Here is a 27,624-nt window from a genome sequence, read left to right as displayed (position 1 = left end):
AACATATATAAGGGGATGAGCAACTATGCTGACACTAAAATCACTTAGAGATGAAAGAGAGTGGACGGGAGCACTTGTTCAGGCTGTAGTTATCACCACAGGAAAAACAAATTCATTAATAAGAGAAGCTCAGATCACTGCCAGTATTATCTATGTAATTATGCCACAGATCTATACTGAATACTGCAGAGACACAGAAGACACCAATATAGAAGTTATGCTGAGAGATAAATGGTGTACAGATAGTAGCGATGTATGTCCACAGTTCCGATCCCAGCAGTTGGAGTTACCTCTAGTGAATTACGTGAACGCGATACAAGGACGAGACGTCGTCTTTATATGGAAGCCGTGACCAAGATGGCGCCTTTGTTCTTGGCGTCGTGACACAAAATGGAAGCTGGATTCCAGTTCACTTGTGTAATATGGTTTCACTGATAAAGTTCTTTATGAGACCCAATTTGTGTTATCTTCCCAGATTCCCAATTCACAATTTATTTTTTGTTAATAGGATACTTACTCTTTAATAATATCTCTATTACCTTTATCTTTCCTACTTAAACACTGTTAAATTTTTTTTATAATCATACCTAATTTTCCCTTTTCTTCCAAACTACAAATAACAAACTAGTGTATGTTCCTAGTACACTACTGTGCAATACCTTGAACCTTCCCTCACTAGCTAGTATCAACTATCTCAAATAATATTCCTATAGTGATATTAATTGCTCAAACTTTATGATATAAGACAATTCCAACTCTCAGATTATTTTCATATCTTAGTGACTATATTGTGTGAGCAATTAGTGTATATTTCAGTTACATTATTGTTCAAGTCACAAAACTATCTTTTGCTGCTACTACCAACTACCTTATATTAGTTTTTACTCTTTATAGTACAATAAATTGCTCAACTTATTATATATAACAAATCAGATCTTACTCCCAAATCAATATTATATCTTAGTTACTATCTGCCAATTTAACTTTGTTTACCATTATTTAATTTAGTCCCTTATATTTTTTCTCCTTTATTTTAGCTTTATTATAGCTTTATTATAGCTTTACATAACAACCTTAGTTCATATATTCACAATTGTTAAAATAATCAAGGCGATATTCTCAGGTGCTAAAGTGTAATAAGTTCATTATTTTGCCATTATATTCCCTAACTCATTTATTTGATTACCACTTTATTTGTTCACCACAAATTCTTTTTAGTCCTTTTATATTGTCTCCTTTATTTTAGCTTTAATGAACTACCTTCAGGTGCTATTTTATAGCTTTAGAATATTTACTTTGTCTTATACTTAATTCTAACTATAGATTCACTATAAATCTTATGATAACAATCATTGATCCTGATACCAACCTCTTATTGAATGACTTAAATGAATCAAACAGTAACTGTAATTACTACACAGCAGAACAATCAAAGGCACTCCTCAGAGCCAACAACAACATAACTATCTTTAACTACAATATCAGATCTTTAAGCAAGCATTACGATGACCTCATAGCATTACTAAATTCCCTGCATGCCAGTATGTCCATCATTACTCTCACCGAAACCTGGCTAAAGCCTGATACTACAGATGTCTATGCCATTCCTGGTTACACAGTCATACACAACTGTAGGCCAGATCAACAAGGGGGTGGCACAGCTATATACTACTCAGACCAACTAGAATGTATCACTAATACTTGCACAAGGGATGAACTTGGGGAATATATAATAGCTAAATTCAAATCCAAGTACCTACAAAAACCTCTCACATTGATAAACATCTACAGAGTTCCACAGTCAAACATTAGCCGTTTTAGTGACAACCTAGGAAGTATGATCACTTACTACTCTCAGGTGACTTCAATATAAATCTCCTGCAAGACCAGGACCCACACGTTACTGAATTCACAAACACAATGAGTAACTGCATGTTGCTACCAACAGTAACAAAACCTACAAGAGTTACGGAGACTAGTGTTTCCCTACTTGACCACATCTGGACCAACACCATATCCCCTTTAAAATCAGGCATAATTACAGATAATACTAGAGACCACTACCCTACTTTCCTCATAACAACTCTTGGTAAATTACCCCAAGACACCACTAAAGTCACCTTCAGACTTCACAATGAGGCAGCCATTAATAACTTCACAACAGCAGTAACAAACATTGACTGGCACACTGAGCTAGAAATCTATACAGATATTGACGAATGTATTAATAATTTTCTAAAAAAGACCCAATACCTCTATAACAAGCACTGCCCTAAAAAAACTAAACAGATGACAGCTAAGAGACTGAACAGTCCCTGGCTAACACCCAGCATTCTCAAATCCATAAATACAAAGCACCTAAACGAAAAACAGTACAGAATGGGTCACATAACCAGAGACCAAACAAAACGTAACTCGTCAATCCTAACCAGCCTGATAAGAAGGGCTAAAAAACTGTATTATGAGAACAGATTATCCAACTTACGAGGTGATATAAAAAAGACCTGGAAAACCATATCAGAAATTCTAGGAACAAAAATGATATCACGAAATAGCGAAATAAAATTAGCAAAATCAGATGAACCCCAACTCCCACCAACAGAAACAGCAAACAGACTCAATAATTTCTTCTCCACTATCGGAAAAAACCTTGCCAATAAAATCCCAAGCTCAGATACCCCACCCAATGACTACCTCACTGGCGACTACCCGAACACACTGTTCCTAGCCCCGACTAACCCTACTGAAGTCTTCCTTATTATCATCACACTAAAAAGCAAGACAGGGGATTTAAACACCTTACCACCCTTTATATACAAAAAAGTGTCACAGGTGCTATCACCAATCATAGCAACACTCTTTAACAAATCCATAACAAATTCCCTACAGTTCTCAAAATAGCAACGGTCACCCCGATCCATAAAGGAGGAGACCAAACAGAGTTGAATAACTATAGGCCAATATCCAACTTACACCCTCTCTTTAAAATCATCGAGAAATTAATTCATAAGCGAATCTATTCCTACCTCATCTCCCACAACATACTCAACCCCTGCCAATTTGGGTTCAAGCCTAATAAAAATACTAATGATGCTATTATACACATGCTAGAACACATATACACTGCAATAGAGAAAAAAGAAGTCCCACTGAGGATCTTCATTGACTACGTAAAGCTTTTGATACAGTTGACCATGACTTGCTCCATATAAAATTGTCACACTATGGTATAAGAGGGCACTCCCTCAACTACCTAAAGTCTTACCACAGCAACAGAAGCCAATATGTGTACACAAAGGGGGCAAACTCTTCCGCACAGCCAATTACAGTTGGTGTCCCACAGGGAAGTGTCCTTGGCCCTCTTCTCTTTCTCATATACATAAATGACCTACCAAATGCATCACAACTACTCAAACCCACACTATTTGCAGATGACACTACATACGTCTACTCCCACCCGAGCCCAGTCACGCTAGCCAATACTGTAAATACCGAATTACAGAAAATATCTACCTGGAGGAGGACTAACAAACTTACACTAAACATTGACAAAACCTACTTCATTCAGTTTGGTAACAGAGCTACAGATGTCCCTCTTAACGTAATGATAAACGGATCACCTATCACAAAGCTCACAGAGGGAAAATTCTTAGGAATCCACCTTGATAATAGACTCAAATTTCAAACACACATACAACAAATTTCCAAAAAAATTTCCAAGACATATTATCGAAGATGCGGTACTATGTTCCACAGTATGTTCCTGGCCCTATATCACTCACTTATTTACCCGTATATCTCACCTATGGAGTTTGTGCATGGGGCTCAACAACAATAAACCATCTCAGAACATTAATTACCCAACAAAAGGCTGCAGTCAGAATGATAACAAATTCCCACTACAGGCAGCACACTCCACCAATATTGAAAACTCTAAACCAACTCACCATACAAAACATCCATACTTATTACTGCACCTATTACATACATAGAACACTTAACTTTGATATAAACCCTCCCCTCAAACGTCTCCTTACCAACCTCAACAGAACACATGACCATAACACAAGGCACAGATCACTCTTTGATGTTCCTCGTGTCCATCTCACGCTATGCAAAAACTCAATGCACATAAAAGGCCCTAAAATCATTACCTGTGAATATAAAAGAAACACTGTTTATAAATTCAAGTCTCTTCTCAAAAATCACTTACTCACCCACAACTAAATAAATACTGAATAATTGTATCTCATAAATTGTATCTCATAAATGTTTCTCATTATTGTATCTCATAAATGTCTAACCTGAGACCCAGTCAAACTTTATTTTTTAATTACATTACCTAACAGAATACTCCATTCTACTGATTACACAGCAAACCAGTAAATGACCATATGACCTGTCTTTGTAATACTCATTTGTGCTAAATTTTTATCTGTTTACAATAATGTTTTTACCACTGAATATATCATTACTTAGTTAATCTTAAGTTAATTTTAAGCCTGCCCATAATGCTCTGCATACAAGGGGCTTTGGCATGTTGCACTGTAATAACTGTATTCCTTTGTACTTCTCTGTATCATGTTCAAATTAATAAATAAAATAAAAAAAATGTCTATGAAGAGTTTATGAAGGGCAAATTTGTTATGAAAAATTAAAGACGTGCATTCTCTATCATGTCAACTGACCCGTCCTTTGAGCAGAATTATGCTGCAGTTAAAAGTGACGGTGGAATGACAGAAGACCCAGCAACTCTGCATTGTCGGATGACTTACTTATTTCAAGAGTTTGAGAATTCAACTGCGAACAGATGGGACATTGATGGGCGTTAACTAACATTTCATGTACAAGTGGCATTGGTCAATGTTCCCTTGGAACTTGGATATCATGGGAGAATTATTGGTCAGTGTTCCCTTGGAACTTGGATATCATGGGAGAATTATTGGTCAATGTTCCCATGGAACTTGGATATCATGGGAGAATTATTGGTCAATGTTCCCTTGGAACTTGGATATCATGGGAGAATTAGGCTTTTGGTCTGAGAAACTGGGCCTTTTGATCTTCTTCCTCAGACCGAACCCAACTACCCCTTCCTCCCCATTCCTTCCTTCTCTGCCCTATCCTTCCCACTCCTCCTTTGTCATCCCTCCTCCTCCTACCCGATCCCTTCCTTCTACTTCCTTTCCTGCTGTTTGCTTTTGGAGTCATCCCTTCGAAATTCTAGCTTTAAGGTTGGAGAAATTATGTCACTGTCCTTCTCATTCTGTTCAGGTTGTCAGTGGTGGTTTGCTGTTTGCCGTAGAATCTGGATCATCTGGGGATGTCCTAATCCCCCTCCAGTGTCCCAGAGGGTGGCTTAGGCTACCTGTCAGTTCTGGGAGGTGGTCACCGAAGGAGGTATGCCTTTTGGGGGGTTCCAAACTGCCCTCTTTCTTTTGTCTGCCGAGGTGACATTCTACATTTCAAGGTACACAATGAACTAAGTTCTTCACTCAATATCTGACATCTCCCACTGACTATCTGATCATAGTATCAGCAAGGCACTCCTACGCCATGTTGGTCTAAATATTTCATTTTATGCTCTTAAGAGTGGTGTACGCATTGTCACGGTACAGAATGTTGGCCAGACTCACAATCTTTTCGTTCTTATCTCCATTGACAATATTCCTGTAATGATTCATAAAAATATTTCTCTCAGTTCTTGCCGTGATATCGTAGTTCTTCTACATACCATTGTTTAACGTGATTTCTTGACATGCTCCAAGACCTTGAGCTCCAAGACCTTAAGCTCCAAGACCTTGAGCTCCAAGACCTTGAGCTCCTAGACCTTAAGCTCCAAGACCTTGAGCTCCAAGACCTTGAGCTCCAAGACCTTGAGCTCCAAGACCTTAAGCTCCAAGACCTTGAGCTCGAAGACCTCCCAATTCTGAAATTTAACACTTATGTACTGCCTGCCCGCAGGCAGAGACACTTTCCATGCAATATAACTCGGGTAACTTTTGACTGTCGTGAACTTTCATCCTCTGTATATATCGTGGGACACCGTTTGCAAGTAAGGAAATTTATTCCAACACAACCATAACTACAATGAAATTGCTGACGCTTCGGCCACTCAGCGAAATATTACAGGTTCTTGGCAGAATAACCTGTTTATGATGCAGCAGCCAACCTCCCTCTTGCCTTAATTGTAATGAGGCTCACCCGGCTTACTCTCGCCGTTGCTAAATTTTCATAAAGGAACGAGAAAGCTGTCGTCTCAATGAGAAAGGTTTCTCTTATGTCAAAGCAGTCTCCCATCATCGCCTCCAGAGGAGATTTCCACAGCTTACTTACTCTAGACTCTAGAGTTACTAGGCGGCTCCCAACCTCGGTGGTACCTACTTCCACAATTTCCTTTCCAGTCACAATTTCCAGTCGCCTCTGTATCTAACTTTTTTGTAGCCCTGGGATCGAAGGTCCTTACCTCTTCTACTTCCATTGTCCTCACGTCTTCATCTCGCTCGCATGACTGTCTACGCAGCCTCCCATAATTACACCATCACCTCACATCCATACTTCTCCAAAGTCTAAAGCATCCCCAAAGTTCAAATCTCTTTTAAGCCCTCCATCACTTATCCTTCCCAAACGTTTTCCTTTCACAGTCTCTGAGACTAGCACTTTAACTCTTATTGAATCTGTTACGGTTGCAGAAGTTAATACCCCCCCCCCTCGTACAATTCCATCTTCTCCTGTCCTCTCCCAAGTTTCTTCCCAAGTTACCTCTAACCTCTCATCTCCTCTTTGGTAACTTTCATTGTCTCTCCAATCTTTACTCACCCTCCATCTCCTGTCTCTGATACTGTACTACCTGCAACGTCTTTGTCATGTGAACCGCTTGAAGCCATCTCCGAATGACAAACACCAATCCACCTCATCACTCCCGGTGGCCTGGTGGCTAAAGCTCCCGCTTCACACACGGAGGGCCCGGGTTCGATTCCCGGCGGGTGGAAACATTCCGACACGTTTCCTTACACCTGTTGTCCTGTTCACCTAGCAGCAAATAGGTACCTGGGTGTTAGTCGACTGGTGTGGGTCGCATCCTGGGGGACAAGATTAAGGACCCCAATGGAAATAAGTTAGACAGTCCTCGATGACGCACTGACTTTCTTGGGTTATCCTGGGTGGCTAACCCTCCGGGGTTAAAAATCCGAACGAAATCTTATCTTATCTTATCTTACTAAACCTTTTACACACCTCCTTTGTAGCATTCCCAGCCTTCACTGCTTAATAATTGTTCGCTAATTCCACATGTAGACTTTACTAACTCCTGCTTCATGTTATCAGTATGCTTCTATTTGCAAATCATGAATTACATTGGAATAAGCGAGGCCTCAGGGCTAATTGAGGTGACCTTCATGTGTTGCTGTTCCAGTTATCTCGTTTGTATCTGTTTGCAAGAACCTAAGTTGCACTCCCCTGTTATCGATCCAGTCTCGGGCTATTTCTTATTGCATTCATCGGATTATTTTCCCGATTAGATTTTTAATGAAAGTGCACTTCTTGCACACACCAGTATACCACACTTCTTGCACACACCAGTATACCACACTTCTTGCACACACCAGTATACCACACTTCTTGCACACACCAGTATACCACACTTCTTGCACACACCAGTATACCACACTCTCACAACTTTGTTTATACATCGCTGCATTACACTGCAGATCATATCTACTTGAACATGTATCTCCTTCTCGACCTTTAGCTGTTCCTAATGTTGAATTTCTGGTTTCTTTCCTACCTCCACCTCTCCTCTTATTAGATAATTTTAAGGTTCATTATTTCCTCTGGGAGGGTCTCACTGTGACTCTCGTGGTGATCAATTAGACGTTCTTTTCACTTCTCTTCCCTCTCCACGTTAAATACAGGTATTCCCACTCATTTTGTCCCCCTCTCAAACTCTCTCTTACATAGTACTCTCGGCGTGATACACATTGCCTCCGATATTTTGTCCGTTCTCATGATCTTCGCGATCCTCCTACATACAGGGCAGTAACGGACATTAGTAGAGGTCCATTATTTGTTCACCGCCTCTGTTTACTCCGCCCCTTTTCTCTTCATCTTCACTCGCTTTTGGCTTCTCTTCAGTTGCCTCGTTTATATGTTCTTGTAGCATCTAACTTTCCTCCTCCACCTTGGAAGGGTCCAACAGTTCGACTCTATTCTTCCCAACACAGTGCGCTAAAGCTCAAATATCTAACTTTGCTTCTTGGTTAGTTTATCTTAACTACTTCCTGATTTTTATGCCATTACACTTTACACTGATGGTTTAAAATGCTCTGAAGGTGTAGACTTTGCAGCAGTGTTCCCGGACAGTGTTGAGTGAGGTTATTTATCAGATTTAGCCAGTATTTTCACAGCTGAACTGTATGCAGTTCACATAGAGATTGTACGTATTCCCTCCAGACCTACCTCAACACTCATACCTTCAGACAACTGTAGTGCTTTGCAAGTTGTCAGAAATTTAATTCTCCCCATTATCTAGTTCTTTGTATACAACTTTGGTTGCACCGCATTTGTAGCAAAAATAAAATAATTGATTTCTGTTAGGTCCCTGGTCATGTTGATGTTCAGGGTAAGGAGCAAGCGGACTATGCTGCGAGGTCAGCGGTACACGACCTTTGTGTTTTATATAGGGATATTTCATTTTTGGACTGTTTTGCTGTAAACTCTAGTCACCTTCGCAATTGTTGGCAACAACGTTGGTCTGAATTGATTCATAACAAATTACATTTTATCAAGCTGAGTTTATGAGTCTGGTCTTCTTGGCATCGATGTCGTGTTTGGGAAACTATACTTTCCATCCTTCGCATCGGGCACACACGTCTCACTCACGGGTATCTCATGGAGAGGTGACCAGTTCCCCTCTATGAGAATTATCAGGTCCCAATTTCAGTTTTTCATATTCTCTTGGACTGTCGTCTCTATCAACGAGTACACAGAATTTACCTCCGACATCATCACCACTCTAACACTCTTACTCTACCTTCTCTCCATGCTGACAGTTCCACCTTTCACACTGACTCCCTCTTGACTTTTTGTCAACAATAGATTTATTACACAAATATAGATTATACTTCCTTTAGCATACGTCACCGTGCTAACTCTCCCTCTGTTATACTCTGTTATACTCTGTTATACACTCCCTGCTCTTCAGGGAGTGTTGCTTGTAGGGTGTACAAGACTCCCTGCCCTGCAGGGAGTGTTGCTTGTAGGATGTGCAACACTCCCTGCCCTGCAGGGAGTGTTGCTTGTAGGAAGTGGAACACTCCCTGCCCTGCAGGGAGTGTTGCTTGTAGGAAGTGGAACACTCCCTGCCCTGCAGGGAGTGTTGCTTGTAGGATGTGCAACACTCCCTGCCCTGCAGGGAGTGTTGCTTGTAGGAAGTGGAACACTCCCTGCCCTGCAGGGAGTGTTGCTTGTAGGAAGTGGAACACTCCCTGCCCTGCAGGGAGTGTTGCTTGTAGGATGTGCAACACTCCCTGCCCTGCAGGGAGTGTTGCTTGTAGGAAGTGGAACACTCCCTGCCCTGCAGGGAGTGTTGCTTGTAGGAAGTGGAACACTCCCTGCCCTGCAGGGAGTGTTGCTTGTAGGATGTGCAACACTCCCTGCCCTGCAGGGAGTGTTGCTTGTAGGAAGTGGAACACTCCCTGCCCTGCAGGGAGTGTTGCTTGTAGGAAGTGGAACACTCCCTGCCCTGCAGGGAGTGTTGCTTGTAGGATGTGCAACACTCCCTGCCCTGCAGGGAGTGTTGCTTGTAGGATGTGCAACACTCCCTGCCCTGCAGGGAGTGTTGCTTGTAGGATGTGCAACACTCCCTGCCCTGCAGGGAGTGTTGCTTGTAGGGTGTGCAACACTCCCTGCAGGGCAGGGAGTGTTGCACACCCTAGCCTGCAACACTGTTTTGATTATAATATAATATTATTCTTGGGATGACGCACATCTGGAACATGTTCGTACAGCATAATGACATCAATGAAATAGTCAGTTGACCAAATTAAACCTCTGGCCCACAGATGGCTTAAACTTCATCCTGTTCCCTGTTTGTATGTTTCAAATGATGTGAGAGAAAAGTTCAATAGATAGGAGTAGCGAGGGAGTATATAGTAACAATAGTTTCATTGCTGGCTACTTGTTAAGGTAGGGTAAGTCAAGCTCCTGCTATTCCTGCCTTTTTTCCCCCCTCCCTGAAAGTGCTTGCAGGGTACTTGTTAAGGTAGGGTAAGTCCAGCTCCCGCTATCCCTTCCCCTCCTTCTTCCACCCCCCCCCGAAAGGTGACGTGTGGGGCTCCAGTCCAAACAGTAATCACTAGACTCACAGCTCCCAGCACTACTGTAAGTACATGCCTGCCTTGTATTCTAGTGGATTTATTGGTTGAAAGCTTCACTTTTGACCAATAATAAACTTAGTCCTTTCAGTCTTGCTCTAGGTTGACTGTTGTAATAATCACCACATCTTTTAGGTATTGTACTTATCATGGAGAGTGATTTTTTAAGCAGTGGGTAACCTGTCTATCTTTTCAGCTTGGATGACAGAGAGGGTCACCTGTCAATCAACGAGAAGAACTGATGGAGATGGACTAACGTCCTGAGACTTCCCCTTTTTGGATTTAATTACCTGTGCACCTGTAGGAAATTGCAAGACGTAACCCCTCATCATTGCAGCGGTAAAGAACCTGCTTTCCTGTCATCGGGATAGAATACTCAAGGCTATACTGTGAAGAACTATCCAGTGGGTTGTAACCAACACCTGCGACCCCCTCCCCCATCTTCAGCAACGGCTACGATTTCAACAAGCAGTGTCACCAACACCAGACACCCAAGTTTTAAATTAGCGTTGAATTCAGTTATCATTTATATTTTTCATTTTTCATTTTCTTTAATGTAGGATTAATATTTCATATTTAAGTGTTTTACATTTTCTATTTAATAAAGTGTTTATGTTTGTCTGTTATTATTTCTTTTTCTATTTATTAATTTTCCTGAGGAGGAGCCAGCCTGAGTAATACTGACTGAAGTTGTTACAGGGCTGAGTAAGCCTTCACAAGTGGCGACCTTGCCAGGATACAACTCGACAGAATCAAGATTCAACTCCATCTCGAATCTACCATTGGAACTTCAACGCTGCATACCACAGACGGTTACCACCAGCCATGAGTAATCATTCTCTATGGTAGGACTACGGTACAGGTATTTAAAAGATTTGGTGATTGTTATAGTCTCAATTTATTGTAAGTCAAGTCAGGCAGGATATAATAGTTAATTCTGCCACCTTTCTTGTGAGCTTGAAACACTTTGGAGGATTAGACTCTAGGGACCCGAGATTTTCCAGTGACAATTTGTTTCATTGAGCTCTTTATTATATCAAGGGAACTGTCATAGGACACTCTTGATTTGTTGGTGAGAAGATTGGATGGTCAAGTGACCCCATTCTACTTACTGTTTGCTCGGAGCCGGCATAGAACCCTTCGTTTTCATTAATACATATTGTTTAATTGAAGTAGGGATTGAGCCCTCTGGTTTATTTACAGTTTGAGCGGAACAGGAATTGAACCTTCTGTTTTCTTTGATACCAGTTTCATTTTTCCCCTGGTAGTTTAAGTTATTCTTGCAAGTATGGATGAATACCAGTTTTGGATGAACGCTGGAAGTAAGTTAGGAATAACAGGGAAAAATTTAGAATCTTTCATTAGTGCTAAGATCCAGGAAAGAATTGAGAGAGAGAGAATTGAGAGAGAAGAGAGACAGTTAGAAAGAGAAAGACAAGAGGAAAAGGATCGAGAGAGAATCGAAAGAGAAGACAAAAACGAGCGTGATAGACTTGATCATGAGGAAAGAGCTAAAGTACGTGAGGAACAAGTTAAATTAAGGGAACTTGAGGAAAGAGCAAAGGATAGAGAATATGAGTTAAGGGAGAGAGAAAAGGATCGCGAGCTCGAGCAAGCTCGCCTTGAATTGGAGAATAAAAAGTTAACTTTCTCACAACAGCAATTAGATGAAGGAGTAATGGAACAACGTGCAGCTAGTGCACATATTCCAACACCTAATTTACCTCCCTTCACAGAGGGTGAAGACATTACTTCATACATTATCAGGTTTGAAAATACCGCTACCCTGTGAATGGCCTGCTGACACCTGGGCTACTAGGTTAGGAATGTTATTTTCTGGTACAGCTTTGAATATCTATGCAACTTTGTCGCAGGATATCATATGTAATTATAACCTACTGAAGAAGGCAATCCTTAAAGCATATCAAAAAACCACTAATTCTTACAGGAAAGATTTCAGGTATGCCACCTTACAGCCTGGCCAGAACTTTCAGCAGTTACAGGTAACACTCTTTCGTTTGTTCGACTTTTGGATAGAGAGTTCAGGAATTGATCACAGTTATGAATCTCTTAGAGACTTCATGGTTGCTGACCAGTTCCTGACAGCTCTTCCCCATCAGATACGAACATTCATCAGAGAACGTAACCTGATTAAAGCTGAGGAAGTTGCTGAGGCTGCTGACCTGTATGCTGAGGCTCACAATTCCTATAAAGACCTAAAGGGATCGAACCCTAAGGGCAAGGGTTCATCAGACCTTAAGAAATCAAAGCCTCTAATGGAAAGTAAAATGACTTCTTTTATTCCTGTTTGTCATTTGTGTGGTGTTAAGGGACATAAACGTCCAGATTGTCCTTCTAAGAAGGTCCAAAAAGTTGGAAGATGTTTTAAAGACTGTAATGACCAAGCACCCTTCTGTTCAGGAACAGTTAATGGACTTAATGTATCTACCATTTTACGAGACACTGGATGCACATGTATAGTAATTTCTGATAAGCTGTTCCCTAATCTTAAAGAAACTCATTCCTCTGCTATACTTTCAGACTACTTGGGCCGTACGGACACTTTTCCTACCATCCGTTGTTACATTAGGTCTAAATGGTTCACAGGTTGGTCTGAAGCCGTACTAGCTCCCATCACTTCTTGCTCCGTACTAATAGGTAATGTAAAAGGTGCCATTCTTCCTTCTGAGGTTGACCTTTCATCACCAAAGATGGATATAAGTGTTTCAAATCCTCTTCCTGTAGAGTCAGAGAAGTCCCTCGAAAGTTCAGATGAGACAATGTCTCGTGAGATTCATGTGGGATTAAAAACCAGTGATGCTACTCTCGAAAGCGAGGAAGTACGATCACCGGTTCACTTGTTAGATGAAAGTGAAGATATCACCTCCGATACTATAAATGTCTTGACTAGGGCTCAGACCAAAGCCCAAGCTTCTCCTACTGTCCATCCTTTGATTTTCCCTGACTTTAAGCCTTTAGATATATCGAAGGACTCTTTTGTCAATTTACAACGTAATTGCCCTTCTCTTCAGAATTGCCATAATGCTGCTAAACAAAATCAAGTTATCCAAAGGAAAAACTTTTCATATAAATTTGAATATATAAAAGGTATCTTGTACAAGTCAGTATTCAAATTAAATTCAGATGAGATAGACTATTCCATCTTAGTTGTTCCAAGTCAATGCAGAGAGACTGTTCTTAAAATGGCTCATGACCTGCCAGTGGCCGGACATTTCTCGCATCGTAAAACCTTAAATAAAATTAGGGAAACCTATTTTTGGCCAAAAATGTCCTCAGATGTCACTACCTATTGTAGATCGTGTAAAGTTTGCCAACTGTCATCCTCCCGAGGTACCAGGCGAGTACCTATGGTCAAAATGCCAGTCTTTACGGTACCTTTTGAAAGAGTAGCTATTGACATCGTTGGTCCTTTATCTCCACTTTCATCTGGGGGACATAGATATATATTAACATTAGTTGATTATGCTTCGAGTTTCCCTGAAGCCATACCCTTAAAGACCATAACCACTACAGAGGTGGCTGAAGCCCTTTCGTCCATCTTCTCCAGAGTGGGCATCCCTAGAGAAATTTTGTCTGACCGTGGGACACAATTCACATCTGACTTAATGCAACATCTATACCAACTTCTGGGAGTGAAGCCTCTCTTCACCACACCCTATCATCCCAGCTGTAATGGGAGGATTGAGCGCCAGCATTCGATTCTAAAGTCCATTTTAAGGAAACTTTGCTCCCTTAAACCTAAGGAGTGGCATCGTTACCTACCCTGTGCTTTGTTTGCCATGAGGGAAGTTCCCAGTGACTCTTTGGGGTTTTCACCTTTTGAACTTCTCTATGGTAGACAGGCCAGAGGCCCATTGTCCATCCTTCATGACTTATGGACTAATGAGGAGGTAAATGCTGAGGTTCAGTCTTCTTACCAGTTTCTCCTTGACCTTAGATCCAAACTTGAGGAGACCTCTGACATAGTTTCGAAAAACTTAAGCTTGTCAATGGACCAGTACAAAACCTATTTTGATTCCAAAAGTCAGAGGAGAAGTTTTAAAGTAGGGGATGAAGTTCTTGTACTTTTGCCTATCAAGTCAAATAAATTATTAGTAGCATGGAAAGGTCCATATAAAGTATTAAAAATTTGTGGGAAAGTTGATTACCTCATAGAAGTCAAGGGGAAACCTAAGCTTTATCATATCAACATCCTTAAGAAATATTACCGAAGAAATTCGGTTAACTGCCTTAATAACTTTGACTTAGTTTTTCCACACGAACTTGATAAGACAACTGAAGAATGTAAAGTGTGCGTAATTGACACCTCTAACTTAGACTATGATGAAGAACTACATGACTTGGTGACTCTTGACCACTCGGGCGCAACCAACATTAATATTAATGAATCTTTGGATGACCATAAGAGACATGAACTACTTCAATGTGTGAGTAACTTTTCAGACGTCTTTACTGATATTCCAGGTGTTACCTCCACGGTAGTCCATAAGATTGACTTAGTGACGGACAATCCTATCAAACGAAAATTATACCCAGTTCCAGTTCACCTTAGGGATGCATTTGACCGAGAGGTAGACAAATTATTAAAACTAAAGATCATTGAACCTTCAGTATCTTCATATTGTTCACCAGTAGTCATGGTTAAGAAGGAGGATAATTCATATAGACTTGCTATTGACTTCAGAGGCCTTAATGCTATAACTCGGTGGGATGCTGAGCCTATGCCCTTAATAGATAGCGATCTACACAAATTTTATGACACTTCCTTCTTTTCAGAGATTGATATTGCACAGGCATATCATCAAGTAATGTTAGATCCTTCTTCTAAGCAGTACACCGCTTTTCCTACACACCAAGGACTGATGCAATATAGAACTATGCCCTTCGCTTTGGTAACTGCCTGTGCTACCTACGTGAGACTGATGAGAAAGGTCTTGGGTAATATGCCAAATGTTTCGGTTTATTTTGATAACATTTACGTAATGACATCCACATGGGGCGAGCATATTCAAACATTAACATCAGTTTTACGTAGGTTACGCTCACATGGCCTCACTGCCAAGCCGAAGAAATGCTTCCTTGGGTATAACAAGATTAGATATCTTGGACTGATACTTTCTAATAACTCTCTGCAGCCTCTCCCCAGTAAGATCAAAGCTTTATTAGAATTTAAATTCCCCAAAACCAAGAAGCTCATGCGTAGCTTTCTTGGTTCTGTAAATTTTTATGCATGGTTTATCCCGAACCTTACTGATCTTACAGGCATCTTATCTGACTTCCTTAAAAAGTCTGTGAAGGAACCTCTTGAACTTTCCGATGTAGCTCGGGAAAAGTTTAATGAGATTAAAAGTATCTTTTCGAAAGACCCTATACTTAAGATTCCAGATATTAATAAAACATTTTGTTTAAGAACTGATGCCTCCAATACTGGCTTAGGTGTGGTGTTACTACAATACCATGATGGTACTCCCTTCCCTGTATGCTTCCTAAGCCGGAAACTCCTTCCCGCAGAAACAAGATACTCCACAATAGAAAAGGAATGTTTAGCCCTTGTGTGGGGTATCTCCAAACTTAAATTTTATTTGCTGGGAAAAGAATTCATTTTAGAAACTGACCACAAACCTTTGATATACCTAGAAACTTTTAAGGGAACCAACAGTCGCCTCTTGAGGTGGACATTGGCACTCCAGGCTTTTAAGTTCCATATTGTGTATATCAATGGTTCATCCAATTATTTCTCTGACTGGTTAAGTCGTGACAGTCAGTAGAAGATTTGTTGCCTTACGCGACTTCCACATATTAGAACTTTTTCCTCACCTATTCTTCTTATACTCCTTGACTATAAGTCTTGGTATGGGGGAGTGTGAGGGAAGAGTTCAATAGATAGGAGTAGCGAGGGATTATATAGTAACAATAGTTTCATTGCCGGCTACTTGTTAAGGTAGGGTAAGTCAAGCTCCCACTATTCCCGCCTTTTTTCCCCCCCTCCCCGAAAGTGATAGTTTGCTTGCCGGCTACTTGTTAAGGTAGGGTAAGTCCAGCTCCCGCTATTCCCGCCTTTTCTCCCCCACCCCTAAAGTGATAGTTTGATTGCTGGCTGCTTGTTAAGGTAGGGTCAGTCTAGCTCCTGCTATCCCTTCCCCTCCTTCTTCTCCCCCCCGAAAGTTGACGTGTGGGGCTCCAGTCCAAACAGTAATCACTCGACTCACAGCTCCCAGCACTACTGTAAGTACATGCCTGCCTTGTATTCTAGTGGATTTATTGGTTGAAAGCTTCACTTTTGACCAGTAATAAACTTAGTCCTTTCAGTCTTGCTCTAAGTTGACTGTTGTAATAATCACCACATCTTTTAGGTATTGTACTTATCATGGAGAGTGATTTTTTAAGCAGTGGGTAACCTGTCTATCTTTTCAGCTTGGATGACAGAGAGGGTCACCTGTCAATCAACGAGAACAACTGATGGAGATGGACTAACATCCTGAGACTTCCCCTTTTTGGATTTAATTACCTGTGCACCTGTATGAAATTGCAGGACGTAACCCCTCATCATTGCAGTGGTAAAGAACCTGCTTTCCTGTCATCGGGATAGAATACTCAAGACTATACTGTGAAGAACTAGCCAGTGGGTTGTAACAAACACCTGCGACCCCCCCCCCATCATCGGGAACGGCTACGATTTCAACAAGCAGTGTCACCAACACCAGACACCCAAATTTTAAATTAGCGTTGAATTCAGTTATCATTTATATTTTTCATTTTTCATTTTCTTTAATGTAGGATTAATATTTCATATTTAAGTGTTTTATATTTAATATTTTCTATATAATAAAGTGTTTATGTTTGTCTGTTATTATTTCTTTTTCTATTCATTAATTTTCCTGAGGAGGAGCCAGCCTTGGTAATACTGTCTGAAGTTGTTACAGGGCTGAGTAAGCCTTCACAGAGGTCTTCCCCGCCCCACAGATCTTTATTTTGACAACGGTTTAGTCATTTTCCAGAGAAACGGATTCAGAATAATTATTTCTCTGAGCGCTCCCCTTTTTTATTAGTAAATCGTTCCATCCTGATGTTTATTATTATTAGTAGTAGTAGTATTACACTGATGTTTATTATTATTATCATTACTATTATTAATATTACACTGGCCGTCTCGGTTTGCTTGTCGCCGGCAGTAACCAGGCTGTTACTGCCGGCTAGTCAGGTGCTGACTTAGGTACCTATGACAAGAGGAAAGTGTGATGAATGGTTTAGAAAACCGACAAGTTGAAGAATTGAGACACTTAAGCAACACATGGGAATCTTTATTGAAGAAACGTTTCGCCACACAGTGGCTTCATCAGTTCAATACAAAGTAGAAAGGTGTAAGGAGAGGAGGAGTTTGAGGTAATCAGTCCCTCAGCCTGGAGTCGATGTGTTTCTTCAATGAAGATTCCAGTGTGTTGCATAAGTGTCTCAATTCTTCACAAGAGGAAAGTGTTGACTCAAAGTCGTGGATCTTGAAGAGCAAGATAAAAGATTCCTAAACGAGAGAAGCAAAATTTAAATGTGTTAAGTTTCTTGCAGGTTTAGAAGAAAGAAACGAGAGGGTGAGACGAAGCCATCGAGATATTCGGAGAGCATGATGCACAGTTACTGTGGCAACAGGTTCTGCAACACTGACGCAAGCAATCGTATGAACGATGCCGGGTCTTGTGAGTACTTGCAACTTTGGTCCTGTATCTTGTTCCAAGCTGCTCCCACGGAAATACTGGCAGTGAGAGTAGACACATAAACACTTCAACAAGTATGTTTTGCTTCTCGAGTTACACTGCAGGATAAACTTTCTTGCGTGTTTAAAATCCAGGACTCGATCAGCGGTTCTGTTGTGATGGTAGCAGCTCAGGCATCACTGCAGGAGATCAAGCAAGAGACCAATATTGTGATGGTAGCGGCTCAGGCAACACTGCAGGAGATCAAGCAAGAGACCAATATTGTGATGGTAGCAGCTCAGGCATCACTGCAGGAGATCAGGCAAGAGACCAATATTGTGATGGTAGCGGCTCAGGCAACACTGCAGGAGATCAAGCAAGAGACCAATATTGTGATGGTAGCGGCTCAGGCATCACTGCAGGAGATCAAGCAAGAGACCAATATTGTGATGGTAGTGGCTCAGGCATCACTGCAGGAGATCAGGCAAGAGACCAATATCACTGGTCAACAATTTTTGATAAGTTGTATGCTTCTTATATGAGATTAGTTAATTCTTACGTAGTTTCATGTCCTGAATCCAAATATCACCTTGAAAAATGCTTATTGGTTATAGATTTAAAGATACGAGATATGTAATATTTGATTATAACGTACAATGTCTCTCTGTCTTTTTGCTTTTTATGCCCCATTTGCCCTGGTACCATTTTATCATTGTTGAAATATATTGGTGAAACTTTTCACCATGTTCGTCACTAACTGTCCCACAGTTCGTTGGAAAAAAACATCTAAATATGAGTCCAAAAAGTGGATTTTAAGTGACATGTTACATCGCATGTTCTTGTAAGCCTTGATGAGGTTTTTCCACTAATTCTTCACAGCTGCCTTTCCTTCTGTTTCCCAGAAATTCCTTCACCACTAACTTGAATGCTTCCCAAGCAGCTTTCTCCTTCCCATGAAGGTCTGACTCAAAGTCACCATCTTTAAGAAGCTCTCGAATCTGAGGACCATTGAAGACTCCCTCTCTTATCTTAGCGTCGCTCACTGAGGGGAATTTTGATGTCAGATACTTGAATCCCTGACCGGATTTGTCCATAGCTTTTACAAAGTTATCATGAGCCTCAGTTTTATGTGTAGTGGTGGTAGCAAAATTTTGTTTGGTTCAATGAGAGGTGAATGTTGAACATTTTTCATCCCAGGCTCCAATGAAAATATAATTAATAATATGCCTCACATGCATATCAATAGCTTGCTCAGTGAATATTTATTATAAGTTTAAAAAGTGTTTGGCTAAGAAAATCACCGACCTTTCACCTCAAAATATAAACTTGCTCATCACAACCATCTTCTGTGACTGCTGGAACAATAATGAAGGTCAGTCAGACTGTGAGTGTGGTAAGAAACAACCACTTTCTGTGACTGCTGGAACAATAATGAAGGTCAGTCAGACTGTGAGTGTGGTAAGAAACAACCACTTTCTGTGACTGCTGGAACAATAATGAAGGTCAGTCAGACTGTGAGTGTAGTAAGAAAAAACCACTTTCTGTGACTGCTGGAACAATAATGAAGGTCAGTCAGACTGTGAGTGTGGTAAGAAACAACCACTTTCTGTGACTGCTGGAACAATAATGAAGGTCAGTCAGACTGTGAGTGTGGTAAGAAACAACCACTTTCTGTGACTGCTGGAACAATAATGAAGGTCAGTCAGACTGTGAGTGTGGTAAGAAACAACCACTTTCTGTGACTGCTGGAACAATAATGAAGGTCAGTCAGACTGTGAGTGTAGTAAGAAACAACCACTTTCTGTGACTGCTGGAACAATAATGAAGGTCAGTCAGACTGTGAGTGTAGTAAGAAACAACCACTTTCTGTGACTGCTGGAACAATAATGAAGGTCAGTCAGACTGTGAGTGTGGTAAGAAACAACCACTTTCTGTGACTGCTGGAACAATAATGAAGGTCAGTCAGACTGTGAGTGTAGTAAGAAACAACCACTTTCTGTGACTGCTGGAACAATAATGAAGGTCAGTCAGACTGTGAGTGTAGTAAGAAACAACCACTTTCTGTGACTGCTGGAACAATAATGAAGGTCAGTCAGATTGTGAGTGTGGTAAGAAACAACCACTTTCTGTGACTGCTGGAACAATAATGAAGGTCAGTCAGACTGTGAGTGTAGTAAGAAACAACCACTTTCTGTGACTGCTGGAACAATAATGAAGGTCAGTCAGACTGTGAGTGTGGTAAGAAACAACCACTTTCTGTGACTGCTGGAACAATAATGAAGGTCAGTCAGACTGTGAGTGTGGTAAGAAACACACTGCCACAAGACTGTTGGAACCTGTTGTGACACGTAGATGTATATTGAAAAGTAGAACTAACAAACAATTTTAACCATGATATTCATTATCAGTGACCTAAAATTAGTTGGAAATTGCTACTCAGGTCTCGGAAGCATTTTGGTAGTTGACCAGTGATAAATTCTAAACCTCTAGTAGACATTTCCCAAAATGTCTACTAGAGGTTTAGAATATTGCAATCAAGGCTGATGTTAGAATATAGAAAGTAAAAAATGTTTACCAGTTCGTCCTTAGAGGACGAAGGAGAAGCATCAAGCGAGGCATGACGTGAATGAAGCGTCCAGACCACATATGTCGGACGGTCAAGCATATGTATGAGAAGTTAAGGTTACAGGGAAGTGATTGCTGTCGTATAAAGTACTTCAGACTAATTAAAGTCAAGTGCTATAAAAGAAGAGGAAACAGAAAGATCTATGCAAAAAAAGAATGAGAGGATTAAAATGTGTAGTTGATGTCGGTATTTGAAACATAGGGGAAAAAGTGAGGAAAGCCTCCAACTGTTGCCAACAAGAGTCACAGTGAGGGTCTCACAGTGAGGGTCTCACAGTGAGGGTCTCACAGTGAGGGTCTCACAGTGAGGGTCTCACAGTAAGAGTCTCACAGTGAGGGTCTCACAGTGAGGGTCTAACAGTGAGGGTCTCACAGTGAGGGTCTCACAGTGAGGGTCTCACAGTGAGAGTCTCGCAGTGAGGGTCTCACAGTGAGAGTCTCACAGTGAGGGTCTCACAGTGAGAGTCTCACAGTGAGGGTCTCACAGTGAGGGTCTCACAGTGAGAGTCTCGCAGTGAGGGTCTCACAGTGAGGGTCTCACAGTGAGGATCTCACAGTGAGGATCTCACAGTGAGGGTCTCACAGTGAGGGTCTCACAGTGAGGGTCTCACAGTGAGAGTCTCACAGTGAGGGTCTCACAGTGAGGGTCTCACAGTGAGGGTCTCACAGTGAGGGTCTCACAGTTAGGGTCTCACAGTGAGGGTCTCACAGTGAGGGCCTCACAGTGAGAGTCTCAGAGTGAGAGTCTCAGAGTGAGGGTCTCACAGTGAGGGTCTCAGAGTGAGAGTCTCAGAGTGAGGGTCTCACAGTGAGGAGTCTCACAGTGAGGGTCTCACAGTGAGGGTCTCACAATGAGGGGTCTCACAGTGAGGGTCTCACAGTGAGGGTCTCACAGTGAGGGTCTCACAGTGAGGGTCTCACAGTAAGAGTCTCACAGTGAGGGTCTCACAGTGAGGGTCTAACAGTGAGGGTCTCACAGTAAGCGTCTCACAGTGAGGGTCTAACAGTGAGGGTCTCACAGTGAGGGTCTCACAGTGAGAGTCTCACAGTGAGAGTCTCACAGTGAGGGGTCTCAGAGTGAGAGTCTCAGAGTGAGAGTCTCAGAGTGAGGGTCTCACAGTGAGGAGTCTCACAGTGAGGGTCTCACAGTGAGGGTCTCACAGTGAGAGTCTCACAGTGAGAGTCTCACAGTGAGGGGTCTCAGAGTGAGAGTCTCAGAGTGAGAGTCTCAGAGTGAGGGTCTCACAGTGAGGAGTCTCACAGTGAGGGTCTCACAGTGAGGGTCTCACAATGAGGGGTCTCACAGTGAGGGTCTCACAGTGAAGGTCTCACGGTGAGGTTCTCACAGTAAGAGTCTCACAGTGAGGGTCTCACAGTGAGGGTCTAACAGTGAGGGTCTCACAGTGAGGGTCTCACAGTGAGGGTCTAACAGTGAGGATCTCACAGTGAGGGTCTCACAGTGAGGGTCTCACAGTGAGGGTCTCACAGTAAGAGTCTCACAGTGAGGGTCTCACAGTGAGGGTCTAAGAGTGAGGGTCTCACAGTGAGGGTCTCACAGTGAGGGTCTCACAGTGAGGGTCTCACAGTGAGGGTCTCACAGTGAGAGTCTCACAGTGAGAGTCTCACAGTGAGGGTCCCACAGTGAGGGTATCACAGTGAGGTTCTCACAGTGAGGGGTCTCACAGTGAGGGTCTCACAGTGAGGGTCTCACAGTGAGGGTCTCACATTGAGAGTCTCACAGTGAGGGTCTCACAGTGAGGGGCTCACAGTGAGAGTCTCACAGTGAGGGTCTCACAGTGAGGGTCTCACAGTGAGAGTCTCGCAGTGAGGGTCTCACAGTGAGGGTCTCACAGTGAGAGTCTCGCAGTGAGGGTCTCACAGTGAGAGTCTCACAGTGAGGGCCTCACAGTGAGAGTCTCACAGTGAGGGTCTCACAGTGAGGGTCTCACAGTGAGAGTCTCGCAGTGAGGGTCTCACAGTGAGGGTCTCACAGTGAGGATCTCACAGTGAGGGTCTCACAGTGAGGGTCTCACAGTGAGGGTCTCACAGTGAGGGTCTCACAGTGAGAGTCTCACAGTGAGGGTCTCACAGTGAGGGTCTCACAGTGAGGGTCTCACAGTGAGGGTCTCACAGTTAGGGTCTCACAGTGAGGGTCTCACAGTGAGGGCCTCACAGTGAGAGTCTCAGAGTGAGAGTCTCAGAGTGAGGGTCTCACAGTGAGGGTCTCAGAGTGAGAGTCTCAGAGTGAGGGTCTCACAGTGAGGAGTCTCACAGTGAGGGTCTCACAGTGAGGGTCTCACAATGAGGGGTCTCACAGTGAGGGTCTCACAGTGAGGGTCTCACAGTGAGGGTCTCACAGTGAGGGTCTCACAGTAAGAGTCTCACAGTGAGGGTCTCACAGTGAGGGTCTAACAGTGAGGGTCTCACAGTGAGCGTCTCACAGTGAGGGTCTAACAGTGAGGGTCTCACAGTGAGGGTCTCACAGTGAGAGTCTCACAGTGAGAGTCTCACAGTGAGGGTCTCACAGTGAGGGTCTCACAGTGAGGTTCTCACAGTGAGGGGTCTCACAGTGAGGGGTCTCACAGTGAGGGTCTCACAGTGAGGGGCCTCACAGTGAGGGTCTCACAGTGAGAGTCTCACAGTGAGGGTCTCACAGTGAGAGTCTCACAGTGAGGGTCTCACAGTGAGAGTCTCACAGTGAGGGTCTCACAGTGAGAGTCTCAGAGTGAAGGTCTCACAGTGAGAGTCTCACAGTGAGGGTCTCACAGTGAGAGTCTCACAGTGAGGGTCTCACAGTGAGAGTCTCAGAGTGAAGGTCTCACAGTGAGAGTCTCACAGTGAGGGTCTCACAGTGAGAGTCTCACAGTGAGGGTCTCACAGTGAGAGTCTCAGAGTGAAGGTCTCACAGTGAGAGTCTCACAGTGAGGGTCTCACAGTGAGAGTCTCACAGTGAGGGTCTCACAGTGAGGGTCTCACATTGAGAGTCTCACAGTGAGGGTCTCACAGTGAGGGTCTCACAGTGAGAGTCTCACAGTGAGAGTCTCAGAGTGAGAGTCTCACAGTGAGGGTCTCACAGTGAGGGTCTCACAGTGAGGGTCTCACAGTGAGAGTCTCACAGTGAGGGTCTCACAGTAAGAGTCTCACAGTGAGGGTCTCACAGTGAGGGTCTAACAGTGAGGGTCTCACAGTGAGGGTCTCACAGTGAGGGTCTCACAGTGAGAGTCTCGCAGTGAGGGTCTCACAGTGAGAGTCTCACAGTGAGGGTCTCACAGTGAGAGTCTCACAGTGAGGGTCTCACAGTGAGGGTCTCACAGTGAGAGTCTCGCAGTGAGGGTCTCACAGTGAGGGTCTCACAGTGAGGATCTCACAGTGAGGATCTCACAGTGAGGGTCTCACAGTGAGGGTCTCACAGTGAGGGTCTCACAGTGAGAGTCTCACAGTGAGGGTCTCACAGTGAGGGTCTCACAGTGAGGGTCTCACAGTGAGGGTCTCACAGTTAGGGTCTCACAGTGAGGGTCTCACAGTGAGGGCCTCACAGTGAGAGTCTCAGAGTGAGAGTCTCAGAGTGAGGGTCTCACAGTGAGGGTCTCAGAGTGAGAGTCTCAGAGTGAGGGTCTCACAGTGAGGAGTCTCACAGTGAGGGTCTCACAGTGAGGGTCTCACAATGAGGGGTCTCACAGTGAGGGTCTCACAGTGAGGGTCTCACAGTGAGGGTCTCACAGTGAGGGTCTCACAGTGAGAGTCTCACAGTGAGGGTCTCACAGTGAGGGTCTAACAGTGAGGGTCTCACAGTAAGCGTCTCACAGTGAGGGTCTAACAGTGAGGGTCTCACAGTGAGGGTCTCACAGTGAGAGTCTCACAGTGAGAGTCTCACAGTGAGGGGTCTCAGAGTGAGAGTCTCAGAGTGAGAGTCTCAGAGTGAGGGTCTCACAGTGAGGAGTCTCACAGTGAGGGTCTCACAGTGAGGGTCTCACAGTGAGAGTCTCACAGTGAGAGTCTCACAGTGAGGGGTCTCAGAGTGAGAGTCTCAGAGTGAGAGTCTCAGAGTGAGGGTCTCACAGTGAGGAGTCTCACAGTGAGGGTCTCACAGTGAGGGTCTCACAATGAGGGGTCTCACAGTGAGGGTCTCACAGTGAAGGTCTCACGGTGAGGTTCTCACAGTAAGAGTCTCACAGTGAGGGTCTCACAGTGAGGGTCTAACAGTGAGGGTCTCACAGTGAGGGTCTCACAGTGAGGGTCTAACAGTGAGGATCTCACAGTGAGGGTCTCACAGTGAGGGTCTCACAGTGAGGGTCTCACAGTAAGAGTCTCACAGTGAGGGTCTCACAGTGAGGGTCTAAGAGTGAGGGTCTCACAGTGAGGGTCTCACAGTGAGGGTCTCACAGTGAGGGTCTCACAGTGAGGGTCTCACAGTGAGAGTCTCACAGTGAGAGTCTCACAGTGAGGGTCCCACAGGGAGGGTCTCACAGTGAGGTTCTCACAGTGAGGGGTCTCACAGTGAGGGTCTCACAGTGAGGGTCTCACAGTGAGGGTCTCACATTGAGAGTCTCACAGTGCGGGTCTCACAGTGAGGGGCTCACAGTGAGAGTCTCACAGTGAGGGTCTCACAGTGAGGGTCTCACAGTGAGAGTCTCGCAGTGAGGGTCTCACAGTGAGGGTCTCACAGTGAGAGTCTCGCAGTGAGGGTCTCACAGTGAGAGTCTCACAGTGAGGGCCTCACAGTGAGAGTCTCACAGTGAGGGTCTCACAGTGAGGGTCTCACAGTGAGAGTCTCGCAGTGAGGGTCTCACAGTGAGGGTCTCACAGTGAGGATCTCACAGTGAGGGTCTCACAGTGAGGGTCTCACAGTGAGGGTCTCACAGTGAGGGTCTCACAGTGAGGGTCTCACAGTGAGGGTCTCACAGTGAGGGTCTCACAGTGAGGGTCTCACAGTGAGGGTCTCACAGTGAGGGTCTCACAGTGAGGGTCTCACAGTGAGGGTCTCACAGTGAGAGTCTCAGAGTGAGGGTCTCAGAGTGAGGGTCTCAGAGTGAGGGTCTCAGAGTGAGAGTCTCAGAGTGAGGGTCTCAGAGTGAGGGTCTCACAGTGAGGGTCTCACAGTGAGGGTCTCACAGTGAGGGTCTCACAGTGAGGGTCTCACAGTGAGGGTCTCACAGTGAGGGTCTCACAGTGAGGGTCTCACAGTGAGAGTCTCACAGTGAGGGTCTCACAGTGAGGGTCTCACAGTGAGGGTCTCACAGTGAGGGTCTCACAGTGAGGGTCTCACAGTGAGGGTCTCACAGTGAGGGTCTCACAGTGAGAGTCTCACAGTGAGAGTCTCACAGTGAGGGTCTCACAGTGAGGGTCTCACAGTGAGGGTCTCACAGTGAGGGTCTCACAGTGAGGGTCTCACAGTGAGGGTCTCACAGTGAGGGTCTCACAGTGAGGGTCTCACAGTGAGGGTCTCACAGTGAGGGTCTCACAGTGAGGGCCTCACAGTGAAAGTCTCAGAGTGAGGGTCTCAGAGTGAGGGTCTCACAGTGAGGGTCTCACAGTGAGGGTCTCACAGTGAGAGTCTCACAGTGAGGGTCTCACAGTGAGGGTCTCACAGTGAGGGTCTCACAGTGAGAGTCTCAGAGTGAGAGTCTCAGAGTAAGGGTCTGACAGTGAGGGTCTCACAGTGAGAGTCTCACAGTGAGGGTCTCACAGTGAGGGTCTCACAGTGAGGGTCTCACAGTGAGAGTCTCACAGTGAGTGTCTCACAGTGAGGGTCTCACAGTGAGGGTCTCACAGTGAGGGTCTCACAGTGAGGGTCTCACAGTGAGAGGGTCTCACAGTGAGGGTCTCACAGTGAGGGTCTCACAGTGAGGGTCTCACAGTGAGTGCCTCACAGTCTCACAGTGAGGGTCTCACAGTGAGAGTCTCACAGTGTCTCACAGTGAGGGTCTCACAGTGAGGGTCTCACAGTGAGAGTCTCACAGTGAGGGTCTCACAGTGAGGGTCTCACAGTGAGGGTCTCACAGTGAGGGTCTCACAGTTAGGGTCTCACAGTGAGGGTCTCACAGTGAGGGCCTCACAGTGAAAGTCTCAGAGTGAGGGTCTCACAGTGAGGGTCTCACAGTGAGGGTCTCACAGTGAGGGTCTCACAGTGAGAGTCTCACAGTGAGAGTCTCAGAGTGAGGGTCTCAGAGTGAGGGTCTCACAGTGAGGGTCTCAGTCTCAGTGAGGGTCTCACAGTGAGGGTCTCACAGTGAGGGTCTCACAGTGAGGGTCTCACAGTGAGAGTCTCACAGTGAGAGTCTCACAGTGAGGGTCTCACAGTGAGGGTCTCACAGTGAGTCTCACAGTGAGGGTCTCACAGTGAGGGTCTCACAGTGAGGGTCTCACAGTGAGGGGCCTCACAGTGAGCGTCTCACAGTGAGAGTCTCACAGTGAGGGTCTCACAGTGAGGGTCTCACAGTGAGAGTCTCACAGTGAGGGTCTCACAGTGAGAGTCTCACAGTGAGGGTCTCACAGTTAGAGTCTCACAGTGAGGGTCTCACAGTGAGGGTCGCACAGTGAGGGTCTCACAGTGAGGGTCTCACAGTGAGGGTCTCACAGTGAGGGTCTCACAGTGAGGGTCTCACAGTGAGGGTCTCACAGTGAGGGTCTCACAGTGAGGGTCTCACAGTGAGGGTCTCACAGTTAGGGTCTCACAGTGAGGGTCTCACAGTGAGGGCCTCACAGTGAGAGTCTCAGGGTGAGGGTCTCAAAGTGAGGGTCTCACAGTGAGGGTCTCACAGTGAGGGTCTCACAGTGAGAGTCTCAGAGTGAGAGTCTCAGAGTGAGGGTCTCACAGTGAGGGTCTCACAGTGAGAGTCTCAGAGTCAGAGTGAGAGTCTCAGAGTGAGGGTCTCACAGTGAGGGTCTCAGGGTCTCAGAGTGAGGGTCTCACAGTGAGG

The 27,624-nt window shown here is 44.2% G+C and overlaps 1 protein-coding gene across 1 annotated transcript in view; it reads right to left on the bottom strand.

The window, feature by feature from the left end:
• LOC128693118 (sodium-independent sulfate anion transporter-like) overlaps nt 1–6,884 on the bottom strand; it is a 98,665-nt gene extending 91,781 nt beyond the window's left edge. Inside the window, exons 1-2 of the mRNA XM_070089549.1 lie at nt 6,817–6,884; nt 5,828–5,951 (exon numbers count right to left, since the gene is read on the bottom strand). Coding sequence (XP_069945650.1) covers nt 5,828–5,951; nt 6,817–6,884 — 192 coding nt within the window. The remainder of the gene's footprint in view (nt 1–5,827; nt 5,952–6,816) is intronic.
• Nucleotides 6,885–27,624: the final 20,740 nt, after the last annotated feature.

The sequence above is a fragment of the Cherax quadricarinatus genome, chromosome 28 (assembly GCF_038502225.1).
Source record: "Cherax quadricarinatus isolate ZL_2023a chromosome 28, ASM3850222v1, whole genome shotgun sequence".
In the NCBI taxonomy this organism is placed as follows: Eukaryota; Metazoa; Arthropoda; class Malacostraca; order Decapoda; family Parastacidae; genus Cherax; species Cherax quadricarinatus.
Note: the sequence above shows the minus strand (reverse complement) of the source record. Positions and strands in the feature narration are given on the sequence as shown.